The 19,145-nt window shown below is 34.1% G+C and overlaps 1 protein-coding gene across 1 annotated transcript in view; it reads left to right on the top strand.

The window, feature by feature from the left end:
- Positions 1–3,168: 3,168 nt before the first annotated feature.
- Positions 3,169–19,145, top strand: part of LOC113240216 — a 76,833-nt gene continuing 60,856 nt past the window's right edge. Inside the window, exon 1 of the mRNA XM_026477464.1 lies at positions 3,169–3,253. Within this exon, the coding sequence (XP_026333249.1) occupies positions 3,169–3,253 (85 nt within the window). The remainder of the gene's footprint in view (positions 3,254–19,145) is intronic.

Genomic DNA, 19,145 nt, shown 5'->3' with positions numbered 1-19,145 from the left:
AGTTCCTTTATTGAAAACTAGATGGCGCTGTCTTCAATTTTTTTTTATGTTTAGGGATAAAGGAATAACGACTTCAAATGTCCACTAGTTTGTTTATTTCATGATTAAAACGAATGCTAAATTGTATACTCGTTACAGAACGACCAAACGTAAACTTTAAAAGTTAGCTAGCACTCTATATGGATGAGCTTGCCGATTGCTTTTCAACTGCATTTTAGTACATTACATCACAAGGGCGGTAAGTGGGTTATTGCGAACAGAGACGTTCAAAACTCGAGCCGTGAATGGCCCGAACGTTTATAATTGACGTTCCGTGGGGCATACAATATTTTTATCATAATTGCGAGGAAATGAAAAAAAGGAAAATTAGATTACAAAGAAATCTTACATAAATATTTTTTTTTAATATTAGAACTTATTGCTTTAGCTTTACATAAGAATAAAACGTATTTTTTTTTATCTAGGTTTATTTACGTCTTTTAAATATTATTAAAAATAAAATAAAAAATAAATTGGTTTTTATAAATTAAATTAAAAATTACTTGCAGTTTTGGCGAGAATTTAGTTTTGGGGCAGAATTTAAAAAAAAACATTATCGCCCTAGGACTGTATGACAAATTTACAAGTTATTATTTACAAGCAAGTATGATGAAAGTGCTTTTTAGCAATTGAAATGCAGTCGGAACGTAGCTCGAGGCATTATGGACTTAATTATTAAAACAATACAGTACGTAATTACCTTATCACCAAATTCGGAATAGTCATAGTATATTTACCTCATATTTCTGTATAACCTCAAATGCGTTTGGTTGATTCCACATAGCACTGAAAGTGTTGAACCAATCACTTTGGAAAAAATATATAGGATTAATATACGTTGTGAAAAAAAAAATAAAGCTAAAAATTTTCACGATAGAGAAATAACACAAACTTGCCTCGAAAAAAAAAGAAAACCGTTGTATTCAATAAGTACTTAGTACCAATGATTTTTTTTTACATCAACTGAACTTAGAATAATAACGCATAGAATGATAGTTTCATATCAAACGAACTGTCACAAGTGAGGCAAAAATCAAATTCATGTAGGCTAGTTTTAGTAGTAGGTTAATTTTCGGTTTTAGTGAATATTTATATAAAAATACAAGTTGAAACGCCTTACTTCCTTGTGGAATGTGATGTTAGTATCTATTTTATGTTTGTCTGACGTATTTTTACACTCATTTACCGCACATTACGTCATTTTTAGCTAAAATTCTTGATCTGTTCGCGGTGCAAGTTGACCTTGAGCACTGACGGCCCGCCCGCTCGTGTAGGCCCATTGGGCGCGCTTCAATTTGCCTCACTTAGCGTGTGCGGACTAGGTTTCTATGCGTTATTATTCTAAGCAACTAAACTAAATATAACACGTATAGTATACGATATACACTTTTCAAATGGCTTTAACTTAGTTTGTAAAAAAGTAAATTCTGAAATATGAAGCCAGTGTTGCTGTCGCTCGACCCAAGCAAAATGAATACTATTAGTACGGGAAAAATTTATCAACTCTTATAACTCCCTCTGAAATTATTATTCTGGTCCAGCATTTATTTGTCGCTACCCGTGTCGAAAGTAATGTCCGCCATGATGATGTATAGGACATGGTTGCCATAGTGATGGCAAAATGGATTTTTCAATCGAACCAGAAGTACAGATCAATAAATAAATAATATTAGTATTAGACTATATAGAAATATTCTGATCGCAAAGCAAGTAGCTAAAGCACTTGTGTTATGGAAATTGGAAACAACGACGGTACCGCAAACACCCAGACTCGAGGCAATATAGAAAAGTTAGTTTTCTACACTGACCCGGCCGGGGATCGAACCCGGGACAACCGACCTCGGAGGTTATTAAAAAGGACATGAATAGTACGCCACTGCAAGAAGGCTCTTTTCGTTTATATTTTATTGTACGTTGTTCTTTACTACGGTAGTTTATTTGGAAGAATTCTTTTGTAATTGTAAAGTAAAAATATTTTCCCCTTTTTTATATTTGCCTCTCAATTTAGGTAAATATACTCGGTCTATTCCGGTCTCGGTTTAATAAAATCTTGTGATTGGTTCATTTAAAATTCGTACTGTATTTTTAGTGCAAATTAACAAATAACTTTGCCAATAAATGAAACGCAAAATTCAAGACGCAATGAACAAAACAACGCGTGTCAACTTTATGTGGTCATTGCTTTGATATGTCAATGAAACAGTTTAAGTTGAACATTAATGCACCCGCAACAAATAGACATTCAAACTCATGTAGGTGTTATGGATTGAGCGCTGCAGATAATATTATTGCTGAACAGCAAAATACCACCGATAGTATAAATGAACAGCAATACTTTCACCATGAAAAACAGCAAATATTGCCATCAGTTTTCAAAGTCACGATAGTTGCAAACAACAGTCGATAGTGCAATACTAACATGATTCAATGTTACTATGCGCCTGCGCGGGCTGTAAGCGCGATTTCGAAAACAGCTTAAGGATTAGACATATTGTGAATCGAACACGATTGAGACTTAATTTCACGAAAATCAAAGGCTAGTAAGAAATGAATTTGGCTTTATTATTGAGTTTTTCTTATTACTTTATACTAATTATAATTACATTTATTTAACAAGCCACATCATTTATTTGAGAGAAGGGAATATTATTTCCTTGAAGTGATGTGACGGCAGCGGATCGAGCGCGAATAGTGCTAAAATATAATTTAAAAAACGGCTAAGCCGAAAAAATCTAGTCCTAAGTTACATTTACCCTCATAATACGGGTCAAAGATTTTGAAAATAATCTACGAATAAATTTAAACAAAATCTCAGAAAAATGTGAGTCACAATTTATCGAAAGATTTAGTTTCTATCGCTGCTTATGATTGCATGAGAATGCGTTAAATTTAAAAATATTAAAAGTACTTTTAGAAAATATTATATAGTTCTTTCTAACTAAGGTTAATGTAAGGATTTAGGTTTAATTGAAGTTATCAGTCAACACGCGGGCCAATAAAGGTTGCAAATTCACTCTTTTGTAAAAAAAAAATAGGTGGGACAATTTTTCACGGTGGTCAGTACCAAAACAACATCTGATAGCACAAGTTAGGGGTTAAGCGTAGAGGAAAAAGTAGATTTTTGGAAACATGTTTAATAGGAGATGTAGCGACGTAGAACATCTTGTGAGTGAGAAATTTTTTAAGACAATTTTTTACCTGCCGTCGAAGCTAGGTAAGGCAAGATAGAATAACGAATAGTTGAATCAGGTCAAAAATATCTAAACATACTGAATAATGGGCTAGAACGGTATCACTTGGCCAATATCGTCGTGATTACGACAGTATTGTATCAAGATGCCATTGCAAAACACCAACTCGAACAACCAACAATCAAACTCAATTAGTTATAATGCTTTAAATGATAGCTTAGACTGAGCTTCTGCTTAAACAGTATGCCGTACCACAGGGTACTCAAGCCCAGAATAGTGGTAATAGTTTAGAAGATCTTGTTTACCGAAAGCAAGATTCGTTGATAAATAGCATGATGAACAGTATAGTAGTATAGCTAAACAGCAATACCATCTATATTATTGATGAACAGCAATACTTTAAGCACGATGAACAGCCTTTAATTCAGTATGTTGAAGGTATTGGTCAAGACCTTATTACCAAAGAGTTTCTAGTCATTGTTTTCCTTTTATTTCATCAATGCCAAATTCAGATCCGAAGAGAAGATTATACATACCTACTGTTAAAAATAAGATGGTTGTGTCTAATAATAAAAATGGATACATGAAATTTGAAATAAAAAAATACCGAAAAAAAACATAGTGAAAATATTAGATTTATTTATTAGGTGATTAAGTGAAAGGAAAAAATATTTATTGCAATAGATTTTAAGATGCATTTAATCATTTACTGTAGTTAGATGAAAAATGGTAAATGTGTGTGTGTGTTACGTTCGTTTTCTCTCAAATAAAATCGCGTTTTCCGTTGAGACTTTGGCTGTTATCTATTGACTATACTTAGTTTTCATTTTTCAAAGTCATTTTTTGACTTTTAGAATCGAAAAAGGAAAAGGTACTTCTTGGAGCATGTCTTGAATATTACAGGAAAATGGAAAAAAAATGGAAAAAAATCGTATTTCTAAAACGCAGTACTCTAGTGAGAATGAAGAAAAAATCTCATTTTTTTATCTACTTCTCAGTGTACAGGACATGGCCCAAGATTCAGATATTTCCTACCTTTTCTTTTGAAGTGTTTTTAAGTTGAGCGAGACTCTAAAGAGAAAATTAGTGTTCTATAAAAAAATAATAAAAAAAAAGTAGGAAAAACTACTAACAACTGTCTTTTTTGAAACATTTTTAAACAGCACTGTGTCTGTAAACAGTGCTAAAATTCGATTAATATTTTGTAAGTGATGTATTTTATATATTATATTTAAAAAGTTATCGTTTGACTGTCGTAGTTTTTTTTTCTATTTAGCTTTTTCTTTTTGAGCATGTAGAGAATCTTGAGAGACATATCGCTAGGTATTATATTAAGATATTTATATATAAATATTTAAAATTATAATGACATAGTTAATTTGAAGATAAGGAACGAATTGTTAAGTCAATTTTGTCATTTCTGTCAATCGAGAATAATGAAGGAACGCAGCGTGTCTGTGTTTTGAGTATTTATAAAACTATAATTTTAAAGGCATCTGAGAACTCGCATAGGAATGGTCGTACAGTGTTCTAGAAGTAAGAATTATGTGAAAAAGGAAGAGAGGATCAAAAGTTTTTTGCTTAATATGATAAATAACGATTTCGAAGTTATTTTTATGCTACTGTTTGGTAGCTATAGATCAAATGGGTCGGTATTCCAGACAAAATCATGTTCGTGTCAAATGTTTTGATGTAAGAATGACCTTCTTGGAGCTTGTAGTACCGGAGCAAATGCCGCACATGGAATAGCAGCCCCAAGTTTGTATAAGCGTCAAATAAAAACAGCCCGTTAAACTTATATTTTATAAATATTAAAAACACAACCTGCAAAAAGAGGTGCAACCTCTTCGTAAAACTGAATTATATCACAAAAATGTATGACAAAAGTATTTAGATAGTCAAATTTAGGAATAGTAAACCATATAACGATGCTAGAATTTAGTAAAAAAATAATACATAATAATAATACATTTAACGCCTATAATTGCTTGAACGTAGTGAACTATATAGTAAGCGTTAATATATATTCGAAAAAATAGGTAATAAGCTATAATAAAACATATAATTATAGACATTGCCGACCGTCAAAATATTATTATTGGATAAGACATACGTCTAAGGGGTGAAATTTATTTATATATATACATATATATCTATCGTTATATAATAAAATTTTACCCTGTATATTTCCAAGTCTGGACGAGTCGTTGCCTTTCTCTTGTTGCTATATACTTCCTTCGAACTATACATATAGTTATATGCTACATGACGTAAGAAGAAAAGGTGCGGCTTTGCCGTTTCCTTTAGGAAATAAGATTAGCTATGTTAAAGTCGTAGGAAAGTTTCATAATCAAAGATTTAGCGAGATTTTGTAATAACGTTATGTTGGTAGACAATGTGATGTCTTTTGACATTGAACAAAGTCATGCAATGATGAATCAGTAGACGGATGTGATGTAAATAGGGACAACGCAGCAATTATGGCTATCACGGCGCCACGTACAGCAGAACAATAGTTCTCTTGTAACAGTAGAGCTCCTTGTGAGAGTTTATCCAGGGAAGCCCAAGCACAGGGGTCTTGTAAAATTTATGTGCCAGAGTTACGGGTGCAAAGCAGTGTCCTCAGATCTTTGCGATGGATAAACGTGTCACTTTACCACCAGGTTTACGCTCGGCTGTTACAGTAAATTACCAAGGCACTGTGAAATTCATAACTAGAATACGTTAAAAGTAATTCATATATGATAGTCGCTCAACCATCTTCTCATAAAACTTGTCATTTGATATCACAAATTCACATAAATTTGAGAGTACTCAAAACTATTGGAACAGTTGAAAAATAACCAGGAAATTGTGCAATGCAGGAAACAGCAATTAACGCTATAGCCTGCAGATAGCCATAAGTGTACCTTGCTCGTTCCCTATTGTTGGCTGAAGTTCAGAAATGACAATTGCAAAAGTGTATTAAATGATTACACAATCATTTTCTAATTACAAAGCGCTATTATTCCAGCTAAATCACGGATTATGTTTCTACAAAACGACTATTATATATAACGTAATGTATTACAATCAAAAACTTTCATTATATTAAAATGAGGTTAATGTTAGCTAGGTGAAATTATAAGATATATTATGACGTATATTATATATACAAAATTATTGTGCAAAAATAAACATAATGGTTAATAATAATTACATTACATCGTTTAGATAGGCTATATGAATTTTGCGTATGAGTTACATTTATTTCACCTTCATTTAAAACTATAATTTACATTTATTTTAATTTTTTTCATATGATTCATTCAATTTTTAATATTTAAGGTACATAATATAATTTTAAGTCCCAAAAAGAAAACACCAAATATTTTATAATCCTCCATTTATATATAATTATATATAAAAGTAGATTGGCGGATTAATCCATGTATGTCTATTGAAAAATGCCTTAAAATTTAAACTGTCTCCTTGTCTAATTGTGTCATAGAAGTCGCATGGTGGCAAAAATGGTGTGTCCTTCTTCATCCACATCTCCTACCAGAATGACCACATCCTTCTCTACTTGTAAATAATCTTTTAAATTGGCGCTCACCAACTGGTGACGCCGTGAATAAATAATAAGTAAAATTAATTTTAAACCAGTATACACTTATAAACATCAATAATTATTCTCGCATTAAACATAAACTAAAATTTTAACATATCATTCGCAATAACACGCTAAAAGTTATTTCAAATTAAATATAATAACAAAATTATGTAGATAAATGAACACACCATTTTTGCCACAACGAGTGCCAAACATTAATTTCGTTGTATCTTGATCCCTCCCTGGTTGAAAAAAAAAACACCAATGATCAGATTTAGCGTATAATCCTCTAAGAGCGATTCTAAATTACGTTTTACAGCCTTGAATCGACTGTCCTTCATTTAACTAGACTTCATTTAGGTTCGATTTTCCTTCATTTATTTGCCTTTCAAAGGCTCGCCAAGTTCACTAGAGTACGTAGTGTTTAAATTGACGTAAAAATAATAAGAAAATATTAATATTTATGAAAGTGCAGGCGACAAAGTGTGATTATGACCTGTAGATATCTTAATCATTTAGCCTTTGTAATCATTTCATTTTTATTTTCTTTGTAAACTCTTTATTTGTAATATACATATGGCTCAATAATGGAAACTTACTTAAATGTGTAAATTTATTATTGAATGTTTATTGATATTAATCTGTAAATTTATGTACAAGCTTATTTTAATCTAAACTTTTTAACTTCTAGTTTTAATATTCTAATAGTTTATTAACTTATGTTGTTTTTTAATTTAGAATGACGATTTTTTCCTAACTGTATTATACCAACGCAGTGCCTATCATCAAATTCATTACACTATGATATTTATTACAAAAAGTTATGGTAGAATAAAAATTATGTTAGGTAGTTAAAGCCGATGTCATAAATAATAATAATCTTTATTGCAAAACACACAAAAATAGGTACAGAGATGTGCCTATGGGTAGCTAGGTCTTACGACCGTCAAGCGTGTTGCCTAAAAACAACAGTAACTTAGTCTATTACAATAACTAAGTATATTACAGTAAAGCTTATAAAATATTAATGGTAGAACACAGAGAGTGGTGGTTTACATTTAATTTTAGTACATTCATACATTTCTTACAAAATCCAGTTTATGTCTAGTTTTTATAAACAAAAAAACAACCAACTTCAGTACCTACCAACAAAGAATAGAAACATTTAAAGAAAATTTTATAATCCGGATATGATGCGTCAATATTAAAAACAAAAATAAAATCACAAAAGCGTGCGATCGCCATTCACTAATCACCAGCACAAAAGAAACGTCAGTCTTTTATCAGATCTCCTTTCATGCGAGGGTTGGGAGCTTTACACATTTTCCGAGGGTTGTCTTTTTCGACGAACAGGTTTCTTACGATGTTTTCCTTCACCAAAAACTCATGGTAAATTACAAATTAAATTTCGTACATAAATACCGAGAAACTCAGAGGGGCGATAGGGATAGGAACCCACTGCCTCTGCTTGAGAGTCGGTAGATCAAGCCCATGTCAATATAGCACAATCGCACAAGAATACAATTTTAATAGTAGTAGAGTTTTTTCGTCCAGGAACTTTCCTTTTAAGTGGAACGTTTAGGTGGATACTAATCCACCTTACCTATTTTATAGATCCGGTTTCATAAGGTGCCAGTGAAACTGCATGCACATGAGACTTGTTAACATTACTGTCTCAGGGTGACGGGAATAGTGGCAGTGCCCCTCAGAGCTTTGCGATTTAAAGCTTTCATATATTTTTCTTTGTTAAATTAGTTCTTTACCTGTTATACATAGCCTTCAGCTGGATTCTCCAAAATCGTGGAAATGAGGACGTCTCGAATTTTTCTAAATTGGTTCTTCAGATGTAATTTCGATGTTCTGATATTCATGGTACAGGAAATTTCGTAATTTAAAACCAAGTGTGGTTTTCTGGCATAATAAAAATAAAAATGGCGATCACATAGACAAAATATCGTCTACTTTTTTTAAAATTTTACTATAACTTTTTGTGACACCATTTTAAAACATATATGTGGGTTTTGTAGCCTTTCCTCCATTCATTTTCTTTCCTTCATTTGTTTATTGCAAACTTCATTTATTGTAGATATTTTTCATTTATAAACTTTCAAATTCAAGGCTGTAATAACTATAGAATAGTAGTCGTGAGTAGATGTTCAGTGTATTAATTTCCTTGAAGTCTAGTAGATCTTTTTATTTATAGAAAATGCTAGAATTTTATGTGTTGTAGTGTTAAATGAACGTTTCCCAGAATAAAAGTCGCGCTTGAGTATTGTTTTTTGTACACGAAAAAAAAATATTTTTCGAAATATGTAAAAATGGATTTTAATCCATGAACTTGATATTTTTGTTTTTGTAGAATTGTTGTAAAACTTATTGTAATGCTCTTTTTTTACTTTGTGTCGTTCATTAGCAATATTATAAAAAGTGTTATGTATTAAAAAATGTTTGGGATAAAAATCGATGTTTGAAAGATAACTTTTATCAAAAATATCTTTTTAAATGGAAGGGATGTGAAGAGGTTTTCTTTATTTAAAAGATAGTGTTCTTATATTAAGATAAATCGATTTTTATTCAAAACAGGCAATAATTCACAGCAATAATATTCTCAATAGGGTGTGTAGTAGATCTTTTATTTTACGTACCGCTAGTACAATTTTAAAAGATAAAGATAATTATCTTTAATCTTTCCTTTCTTAAATGTAACTGTTTTAAAAACAAGATTTTAAAAATCTCAAATATTTGTATAAAAAAATCGCACTTTTTGTTGTTTTTCGGTTTTCCCCTCCTATTTTTCTGCCGTCCATAAGTGTTGTCTACTAGTATACTTAGATGTTTTGTTTTACGCTCAAAAACCTCATTCTGTTTTAAATGTAGACTTTTAACGCACACTTTTGTGTTTTGGTAGTAGAGAAAGAAATCTGAGCTTTTAATTTAAACAAAAAAAAACAATCAAATAAAAAACTTGAATGTGATTTTTCGAACTTAAAAAAGAATCGACCACGATGATGTTAGTGATTTTTAATCCTCCCTTTTTTGTATATTTTATTGAACCCTACGCGACTATATAATATTTATATCATAATATTGTACGATGTACATGAGGTGTGTATTAAAACCAAATCCTTTAGGGTGACAATGTCACTTACAATAAGTTTGACAAAAAAATCTGGTTGTAATTTTAAACTAACGAGCGCCGCACACCGGGCGCAGTGCCACTGTTAAAATCACTCACTGCATAGCTCCTAAAACTAATTTAATTATTTCCACCATCACAAATTACAGAAATACAAAATATACGTACAAAAACTCCATTCTGGATCAGCCAGCAATGTAGAACCCTGTCTCTCAAAACACGAGTCCTAAAAATTGTCACGATAGAATAGAACAGCAAACTTACCTCGAAATTATATAAGAAAACTGCTATAGGTATTTTACATTATACCAATGATTTTTTTAATATTAACTGAACAAATTTTAAAGGCTTTAAATTCGTTAGAAAAAAAATTATCTGAAATGATAATTTTTGACCCAAGCAAAATGAACCGTATTAGTTCGGGAAAAGCCTCTACCTAATACCTCAATACCTCATGGTATAACTACTCTTAAGTGCTCTCCATGAAACGTGGTGCTCGTCAAGATGCTTTCACGGCGATATGCACTATCAAAGTCATGGTAAAGCCCTGACAAGCCCTGACAAGTCTACTGTTAAGGACATAAACTTTGGCACACTGACTACAAAATTTCATTTTTCTCGATATCACATTTCAAAACTGTACCGTACCGTACCTGTACCGTACCGTACCGTAACCAGTACCGTATTCTATTCAAGGTCGATCCTTACAGGATTCATGCTTGCTATTAAAACGTTCTCTCCCTGAAAGACAAGGTTCTCATTGCCATTACTTCAAAAGCCGCTTAAAAAGCAGCACTAAGGTGCAAGCCCACCTGTTAACACACTTCAGTATCAAGCGTGCTGATGGTACACCATTTGAAATTGTAATGGCATATAGTTTAAGGTTCTTCCGCTCTTGCTAACTCTGAGTATTTACACAGACAAACAACCAGCTGAAATTTTGTATTAAGAGCTCGCTTTAAAATATGCAGTAGAGTTTTCCTTATTCAACGGAGACGATATTCGAAAACCAAAATCTATTTTGACCGACTCAACATCACGAATATTTCGTGTAGACATTACCATCCCACGTGATAAAGGTCTCGTGAAAATCGAAACTGAGAAACGTCAGAGGTATTTCGATGGCACACGAAGTGATCGTCTTATGGGGTGTGACCTCCATTGAAATAATCCCTATTATAATCTCCTCAAATAAATTAACTCCAGCGTAAATCAATTCCTCGTTAACAGCTTGAGGTCGTTGGATTTCTGTATCATACAGTGCTTGAGTACGTAATCCCGGCGGACTACGCCATTGCCCGAGAATACCGCCTTTCCCATTTTAAAATTGGCTACAGTAAAATAGATTGCCACAATGAAAACAGTACCAGGTACAGTTTTACAACAAATTTAAGTGTGCATTTGACCTCCATCTCACCTGATGAAAAGTGACGATGAGATCTACGATGGAGTATGCTCACCTAAATAATGCCTATTCACTCTCGCCTTGAAAATGCCCAAGTTATAACGTTCAAGTCCACAGGCAAGGAATTGGAATTCCTGGAATGGATGGAGTGGACTCCATAGCCGTTCGCCATATAAGTGTGGAAGCGTAATGCTTCGTGTGATTCTTTGGAATAGCCACAACATAGGGGTGGAAATCCTACATCTAGTCCCCCGATGATGGAAAGGGGAAGGCGGAATTAAATCGTGTAATTCCATCACACGCTCTCCTTGATGCATAATATGAAATAGCGTGCAAACGTCCATGATAAAGACAGTTTTAAATGTAATAACCTTTGTGAAGAAACTGTAGTCCGTACTAGACTTATATTACAGCAAACGAGGCAATCACACTCTCAGTTTTAATAACAAATCAGCTGTTAGTGATTAGATGTTCCACAATGAACGCTATGGTGAAGCGTGCAGACGAGTGGGCTCCCACCCTTAATAAAATTTCTTGGTCAGTCAATCTTCTGGCTCCAACTTATTACCCTTTTCCAGCTTTTTGTCAAACCTAAAAAGAGTATAAGGACAAAAAGTCATCTCGTAGTGAATATGTTATTTTTGTACCCCGTTTTCACTTAGTTTTCTACCTTCTTATCTTAGTTAACAAGAAACCTCGAGTAAAACTTAGTTACAAAGAAAAATCATAGATTTTAAAAATGAAAATAATAGATTATTAATTATTCTTAAGTATTGTGCTTGGACTTTGTACATTTTGAAAGCGTTATATTAAGTTTTTTGAAAACTTTCTTCTTTTGTTATAATTAGGTACGGCCGTTATTGAAGCTTTTTGTGAGGGAAAATTCGTATTTTTGTAAAGAATTTCACAACTACAATACACTATTCAAAAGAAACCGAGTTTTTCCCAAAACAGATTGACAAATTTGTTTTCAGTAATAGATTTAACTGTAAGGACGGAAAATTGTGAAATCCAAAGTTTAGTGGTAAAAACCAACAGATTTTAGTTACCAGTTAGTAATCAAATGATATTATTAATAACTGGTCACATCTAATAAACAAGGAAACGACTTTGATTGTTTGATTTTACCACCATTATTATAATTATATACACAAATTTGAAATGTGAATGTATGAAAAATACAACTATGAAATGTAAAGTGTGAAATGCACAATCGTGAAATGTGAAATTCTGAAAAATACAATTGTTGATTACATTGCAATTATTAAAAGACAGCTACATGACAGTGTTAATTTAAAAAAAGTACGTATTTTCCCTTAAAAACTTCTACTCTTGTTGATTTTGACTGTTTTATTCTGTTTAGAAGAAAAGAGATTAATCGAGAAAGTTATAAATAGTCATAAATCAATATACTCTGTACCTACCTACCAATAGGCATAAATATAGCGATAGTACATACATATGATGTAGTATGTAAGAATGCGGAATAAAAAATAAATAAAGAAATTTTGTGTTTTATTTGCTGCCCCGTTTTTTTTACTTTTCATCCATGTTTTTTCTACACATTTCACGTAATAATAATAATCTTACTAACAAACTAATGTTCATATTTTGTTAGTAAAAATTTTGTTTTTATATGTTAGTAAAGCTAATAATTACACACTTCACGTCGCCCTTGCATTTGTATATACTGATGTACTGATTCCATGATTGGAATGGTCTGTGATTAAGAACCTCGTCCTTTTTCAAGTCTTAATATTTTTACTTGTTCAAATATTAACTAACAGTATTGAACTAAAGTATGTAATACTTTCAAATAATAATGTAACTTATTATGAGCGCCTCAATGGCCTAGAACGCCTGAACAAAATTTCAAATTAAATTCTAAATGTCTTCCTTTTATTCAAGGTGCTATGTTATTTGAAAGAAAACAATCCCTTGTCATCGAGGCTTTCGATCAGTACCTATAGTAAAATTATAGGCGATTTTTTATCACATTTGGCGGGTTCGATGCTACGAACGATTCGTTTTGTGTACCGTTCAGGTTCTCGGGATTCTCTCAGAAAACAGGTTAAAGAGACTGGTAATGTTTACTGCGGCATCACAATACATTTATTCAAATATCTTTTATACCCCTAAAAATATACAAAATTTTATTAAGAAATAAAATATCCATATAACCTTAGAGCTAAGTTCAAACTCGTGGTACCACGATTTCGTGTAACCGATATAAACGGCTCTTACGGGGAACTGTATACGTTTCTACCATTGACTTACAATTATATGGACGTCGGGTCCGCGCTAAAAAGTGTCCGAACTTATAAGGCGTTAAAATCGTATACACAGCGTCATTCACGCTTTAGTATTCATTTGCTCGACTGACAGCGAAGCAAGCAAAATTAGACAGTACTGCGATGACATTACAATTTAAATTCAACGTTTTAGCTTTTTCATATTCCTTTACATGTCACTACGTTTAAATAGGTTGACTTGGGACATTTTTTTCGTGGTTTTTGTATTAGACCCGTCGTCCATTTATTTGTAAGTCAATGGTTTCTACAATAAGATTCCGGAGCATACAACCTGCATTAAAAATATTTTAATTGAAATGTCATATTACGAAATTGAAGACGTGTTAGATAAAGATGTATGGAAAGACGACATGGCTCTGGATTCCACAACCAGCACCCTTACCCTTCCAAATCGGAACGCAGTAATGCTTACATTACTGCTTGGCGGCAGAAATAGGTCTACTGTTACTAACTTCAGAACAATAAGGTATATTTCTTTGAAATACTGACAGCTGCTGTGAGTTGAGTAGCGCGAACTAAAAAGGTGCAATGCAATATAGAATTTAACTTCTACTAAATAAAGGGATTATTTCTAAGTCGACCAGGATATTGGTCCAGGACATTAAGAAAACTTCATTTCCCAACTTGCTCCTACCGGGAATCGAACCCGGAATGTCCCCGTGCATCGCTTACAGTGCAAACCGTTGGGCCGTATTTCGGTGGTATTTAATAAATTTACATTTGAATCATTTCGTAAAAAAACGCTAAAAACGTGAATGTTAAAATATCCTTCATTTTCATTTGCCAACCCTGACTAGAGGTAAACCTGGCGACGTAACGTTGTAACGAGGTAAACGTTGGTTCAGTGAATCACCGGTAACGTTGGTCTCGGAAACAACGAGATGCCCAAAAACTTGCAAACAAACGCTTACACAACTTTGAGACTACAATAATATGAGAATAGCTTTTTAAACTTCCACAAAATTCTGCGATAGCTACTTGGTATCAACTTTTTAATACAAACACCAAGATTATGTTGAAACAAAGTTGCGTCTGGTTCGTAAAAATCTTCTTTTTAAGTAAGACTCGTACCTAAAAAGTACATTTATCATTTAGTCACGTCTACGTTGTTAAAATACATAACACTAACAAAAACAAATAATTACCGTAGTAAACAATAACAACAGTACGACACGGATAATCCTAGAGGCATTTAAGCTACTTCAGCGCCATTGCAGTTTTAGGGGATGGAGGTCCATGGACCGCGCTCCGCGGATTTACCTCGCCCTACTTTATCGCGGCTTTAAATTATTGTTCGCGAGGACTTCTTATAAACCCCACATGGCGAAACTTACACGGTACATAACAATAGTTCAATTAAACTTCGTCTAAGCACCAACTTTGCTAATAGATCTTGTTTAGTTCTGTACCGGTTGATTAACTAACCGTAAGTACTACTACATAATTGATGTCACTTCGGTGTCAGTTTGGGTACTTTGCGTTAGAATTCTTAAGGTTTAATTTTCTTGTGGTTACCCATTATCATTTAGTTCTGTCACACACAACACACACATATTCACTCATGCAGCCATATTTATCACAATTTGCATATTAAAATGTATCTAACCTATAATAATTATTAGAAACAGTAATAATCTTAGAATAAATTCTATCACTGTCTTTATTTCTCATAAAATAGAATAAGCCTTGTCAAAATTTGGGGAGGGCACTGACTCCTGTCACACAGATTATACCTTTTTTTTTTTGTTAATCCGGGGGAATCTGCTTACAGATACCCCGGCCCCGCGGGGGCAGAGCCGGGGTTATGTGGGACTGGGCTGAACCCTGAAGGGGAGCAGCCCGACCGCACCAAACCCCCGGAGTGTTCCTCTTCTCCGCTGTAGGTGGGGGTACGGGTACGCTGTTGCACTCGTCCGCGCCCCCACCAGCGGCTGGCCGCGCCCTGCGCAGCCCCTCCTCGAGAAGGGAGACACATCGGTCCCCCGACTCCGAATGTGAGGCTCGCCGAACACCAGACGAGCCTTCCATCCCGGGCCCCTTTATGCTGGGCAACGAACTCCCCCGAGTCCGCTACCCAGGGGCCATGGGGGGCCAGGACAGCATCCACTCAACTGTGAAGTTCAGTGGCTGCTCCCCCAGCCCCCGCGGCGGATCTGATGACAGGCTCCGCCGCAACACCTAACGCGCTTCCGCGCGGACTCTCCGAAGAGAGTCCCTTGGAGCGCCCACCACGGGCCAACCGCCCACGTTCGACCGCGGAGGATAGGACGAGCGGCAACGACACACCGACACGTCTCTTCCCCCGCGGCCCCGCCGCCACAGCTCAGGAATCAGGGACTTCATTATTACGTTGTGAACTATTTTGAGAAATAAACATTATTATTATTTAAAGGGATGATTTTTCTGTTAAAAATAATAGTCCAGTTTACAATAATAAAGCATTTATTTATTTAATTTGTTCTTATATAAAATAAATTGTGACTATAGTCTTGTCTTTTTTGAAAATGGAATAAAATGACAGTTCTTTGTGTAAGTGCTAGTGATTGCAGTCGACAAATATTCCATCGACTATCGACTGAGTGTTGGTCACGTTTATGCAATAAATAACCGAAGTTATTTGTTTTGAATCATCATCGGTCCGTTATTCGTCCAACCGCTTAACACGGGGTCATTTGAATTGTCAATTTTTGTAAATTCACACATATACCTATGAATTGCATTTAGAACTATGTCCGTTAAAAATAGAAAAAGGAAACATATTTTGAAATGTTTTTCATTTAAATTCAATATAGATAATCAAATCCACCTGTTCTTGTTAAAATGCATATGAATAAAAGAAGATATAGTGGCAAAGATAGAGAAAGGGATGCTTAGATGGTTCGGACGGAGCGGTCAAGTTGGTATGGGCCGGCCAAGGCGAACATACCATGACCAAATTGAGGCCATCCTAAAGGGCCAGACCAAGAGTACCCTAAACCGACGAGCGTGTATAAAAGCACTGATGAGTGTTGATGAAGTGAAAGATGTGTGTCAGGACCGTAGCAAGTGGAAGACTGTTGTCTCTGTTTACCCCGATGGGAAAAAGGTGTGAAGTATATGTATGTATGAATAAAAATTTATTTCAACACTAGTAGGCCAACTGTCAAAATAAGAATGAACAAGGCAATAACACAATTGGTAATCAATAAAATGTCAAAAATATTTTTGACAAAATTCAGACATTTTAAATAGTTATGTAGTTGTTGTCGATAATTTTATCGATAGATTGTGAAAGAATATTCAATTTTGCCAAAAATTACTGAATTGTGAATGTTACGACGTTCTAATGATGACTAATTACGTTACTGCCTTCGTTGACCTTCTAGTATGGAAATCAATTTTGATTCATATACATTTTAACAATAATAGCCGGATTTGATTATCTACATTTAATTAAAATGAAATCCCTTAAAATGTGTCTCCTCTTTGTATTTTTCATAAACATAGTTCATAAATACAGTGTATGTATGTATCAACTTACAAAAATTGGCAATTCAAATTAACTTGTGCTCAGTAATTGAAGGATAAATTTGAATCATTATTCAAATGAAATAAGTTCGGCTATTTATTCCATAAGCGTTACCAATGTTCAGTCGATAGTCGATAGAATATTTATCAACTGCAATCACTAGCTGCTCGCAAGCGAGCAACACTTTTACGCAATAAATTATAATTTCACTACGTCTTCAAAAAAGACAGCCTATTACATTACATTCAACATCTATAATAACAGTCAATTTGTTAATCAGAGATTGCTCCATAAAGAAGCAATATCAAGGGTATTTTTAGAAAAATACACTAACAAATAGTTAAAATTACATTTTAGATAGTAATTCTGTAGCATTGGTAATATGAAATAAATGATTATATTCTATACACTAGTAGAAGTCAGTTTCTTAAAATTAAATATAATGGCGACACAGTTTAAATGTAACTTGACTTTTTTGTAATGATACCGAGTGACTGGGTGAACAAGTTGTGCGCCTGATGGCAAGCGACACGCCTGTCCATAACAATTCCAATGCCACTCAGAGTTTTAAATCGCAAAGATCTGAAGGGCGCTGCCACTGCACCCGTTACCCTGAGGCATAAGTTGACTCATCTCATTCAGCAGTAGGGCGAGCACAATACTGCAATTCTCGCAAAAAGAACCCGCGCTTCATGTCGCTCTCGAACAAGTGCACCCTGTCATGCTAGCCCTATAGCACCCTTAGAGCACTTGCGCACTACTCACGTTCTCTTCCGAAACAATTACTGTCAAATAAGCAATACTCGTATCGAGTTCTTAGGTTTTCGCGATTGTTACGCATAGGAAAACACTTACAAGCTTGACTGTGAGTGCAGTCTCTCTCATATTGGACAAACGAAGCGAGGTATTTGTACCCGCGTCAAAGAACACATAGCTGTTGTCAAACACCGTCGCGTAAACAATCTGCAGTCTGCGAGCATGTCATGGATAAACCTACACATTCAATGAAGCTTGACAAACCCCAGGTCCTTGCAAAAGAAAACCGTTATCTACCAAGGATGCTGCAATACAAAAAAAACATCCTAATTTCAACAGGGAAGATGGTTTCTCCGTACCACCAGTTTGGGATCCAGTATTTCCTCTGATGAAAAAAATCCCAAGCAGACATAAGACTGCAGTACTAATAAATATGTTTTAATTAATTTGAATGTTTCCTTGTAAAATTAAAAATAAGGTATTTAATTAATAACTTTTGTAACTATAGTGAAAAAATAGGGTGGTTTGCATTAATATTAGACATAACTGGTTAATGACTGTACCACCTCAGTCAACTGTGACCATGGGACCTGTAAAGGGCCCGAAACGTTGGTTTGTTTGAAAAAACTAATATACGCTATTTAAATTCGGAAAAATAGTTGCATTTCCTAAGTTAAAAGATAATGCCAAGTATGAAGCTTCATTCGCAACATGCATCTTTAAATTTAGCCGAGCATTACTAATTTGGTATCGGACGAAGAACAAGAGCACAGGGACTGTTCCAAATTTGAGAAATGACTGTCTGAAATATCATTTTATCTCTAGATGTACAAGCGATACTTATTTGTATTTTCTAGGATTTGAATCCAACTTATAGCACAAGCGACATCCCAAGTGGGTCCGAGTTTTCTAGATTTGTAGTATTGAATCAGATGCAATACGTAAACAGTAGGCGTTTACTCCAACTCCAACTCTGTCTTACTGTCATTAAACTCAATTTACATAGCCGCGGAAGGGAATGAAGCGCATCATAAACCAAATTTTGTCAAGCGCCTTCCAGAGAATTCTCTAAATATATAAATACCTCTAAAATTCATTATTATTTACACTTTAGTTATAAATACCCGTTTCCATTCCATTCCCCAGCACTGTAAATTGAGAATTAGTTATAACAATAGTAACTTAAAGCTTTACATTAAAGCTGTT

The sequence above is a fragment of the Hyposmocoma kahamanoa genome, unplaced genomic scaffold (genome assembly GCF_003589595.1).
Source record: "Hyposmocoma kahamanoa isolate Upper Pololo Valley unplaced genomic scaffold, ASM358959v1 124, whole genome shotgun sequence".
NCBI lineage: Eukaryota > Metazoa > Arthropoda > Insecta > Lepidoptera > Cosmopterigidae > Hyposmocoma > Hyposmocoma kahamanoa.
Note: the sequence above shows the minus strand (reverse complement) of the source record. Positions and strands in the feature narration are given on the sequence as shown.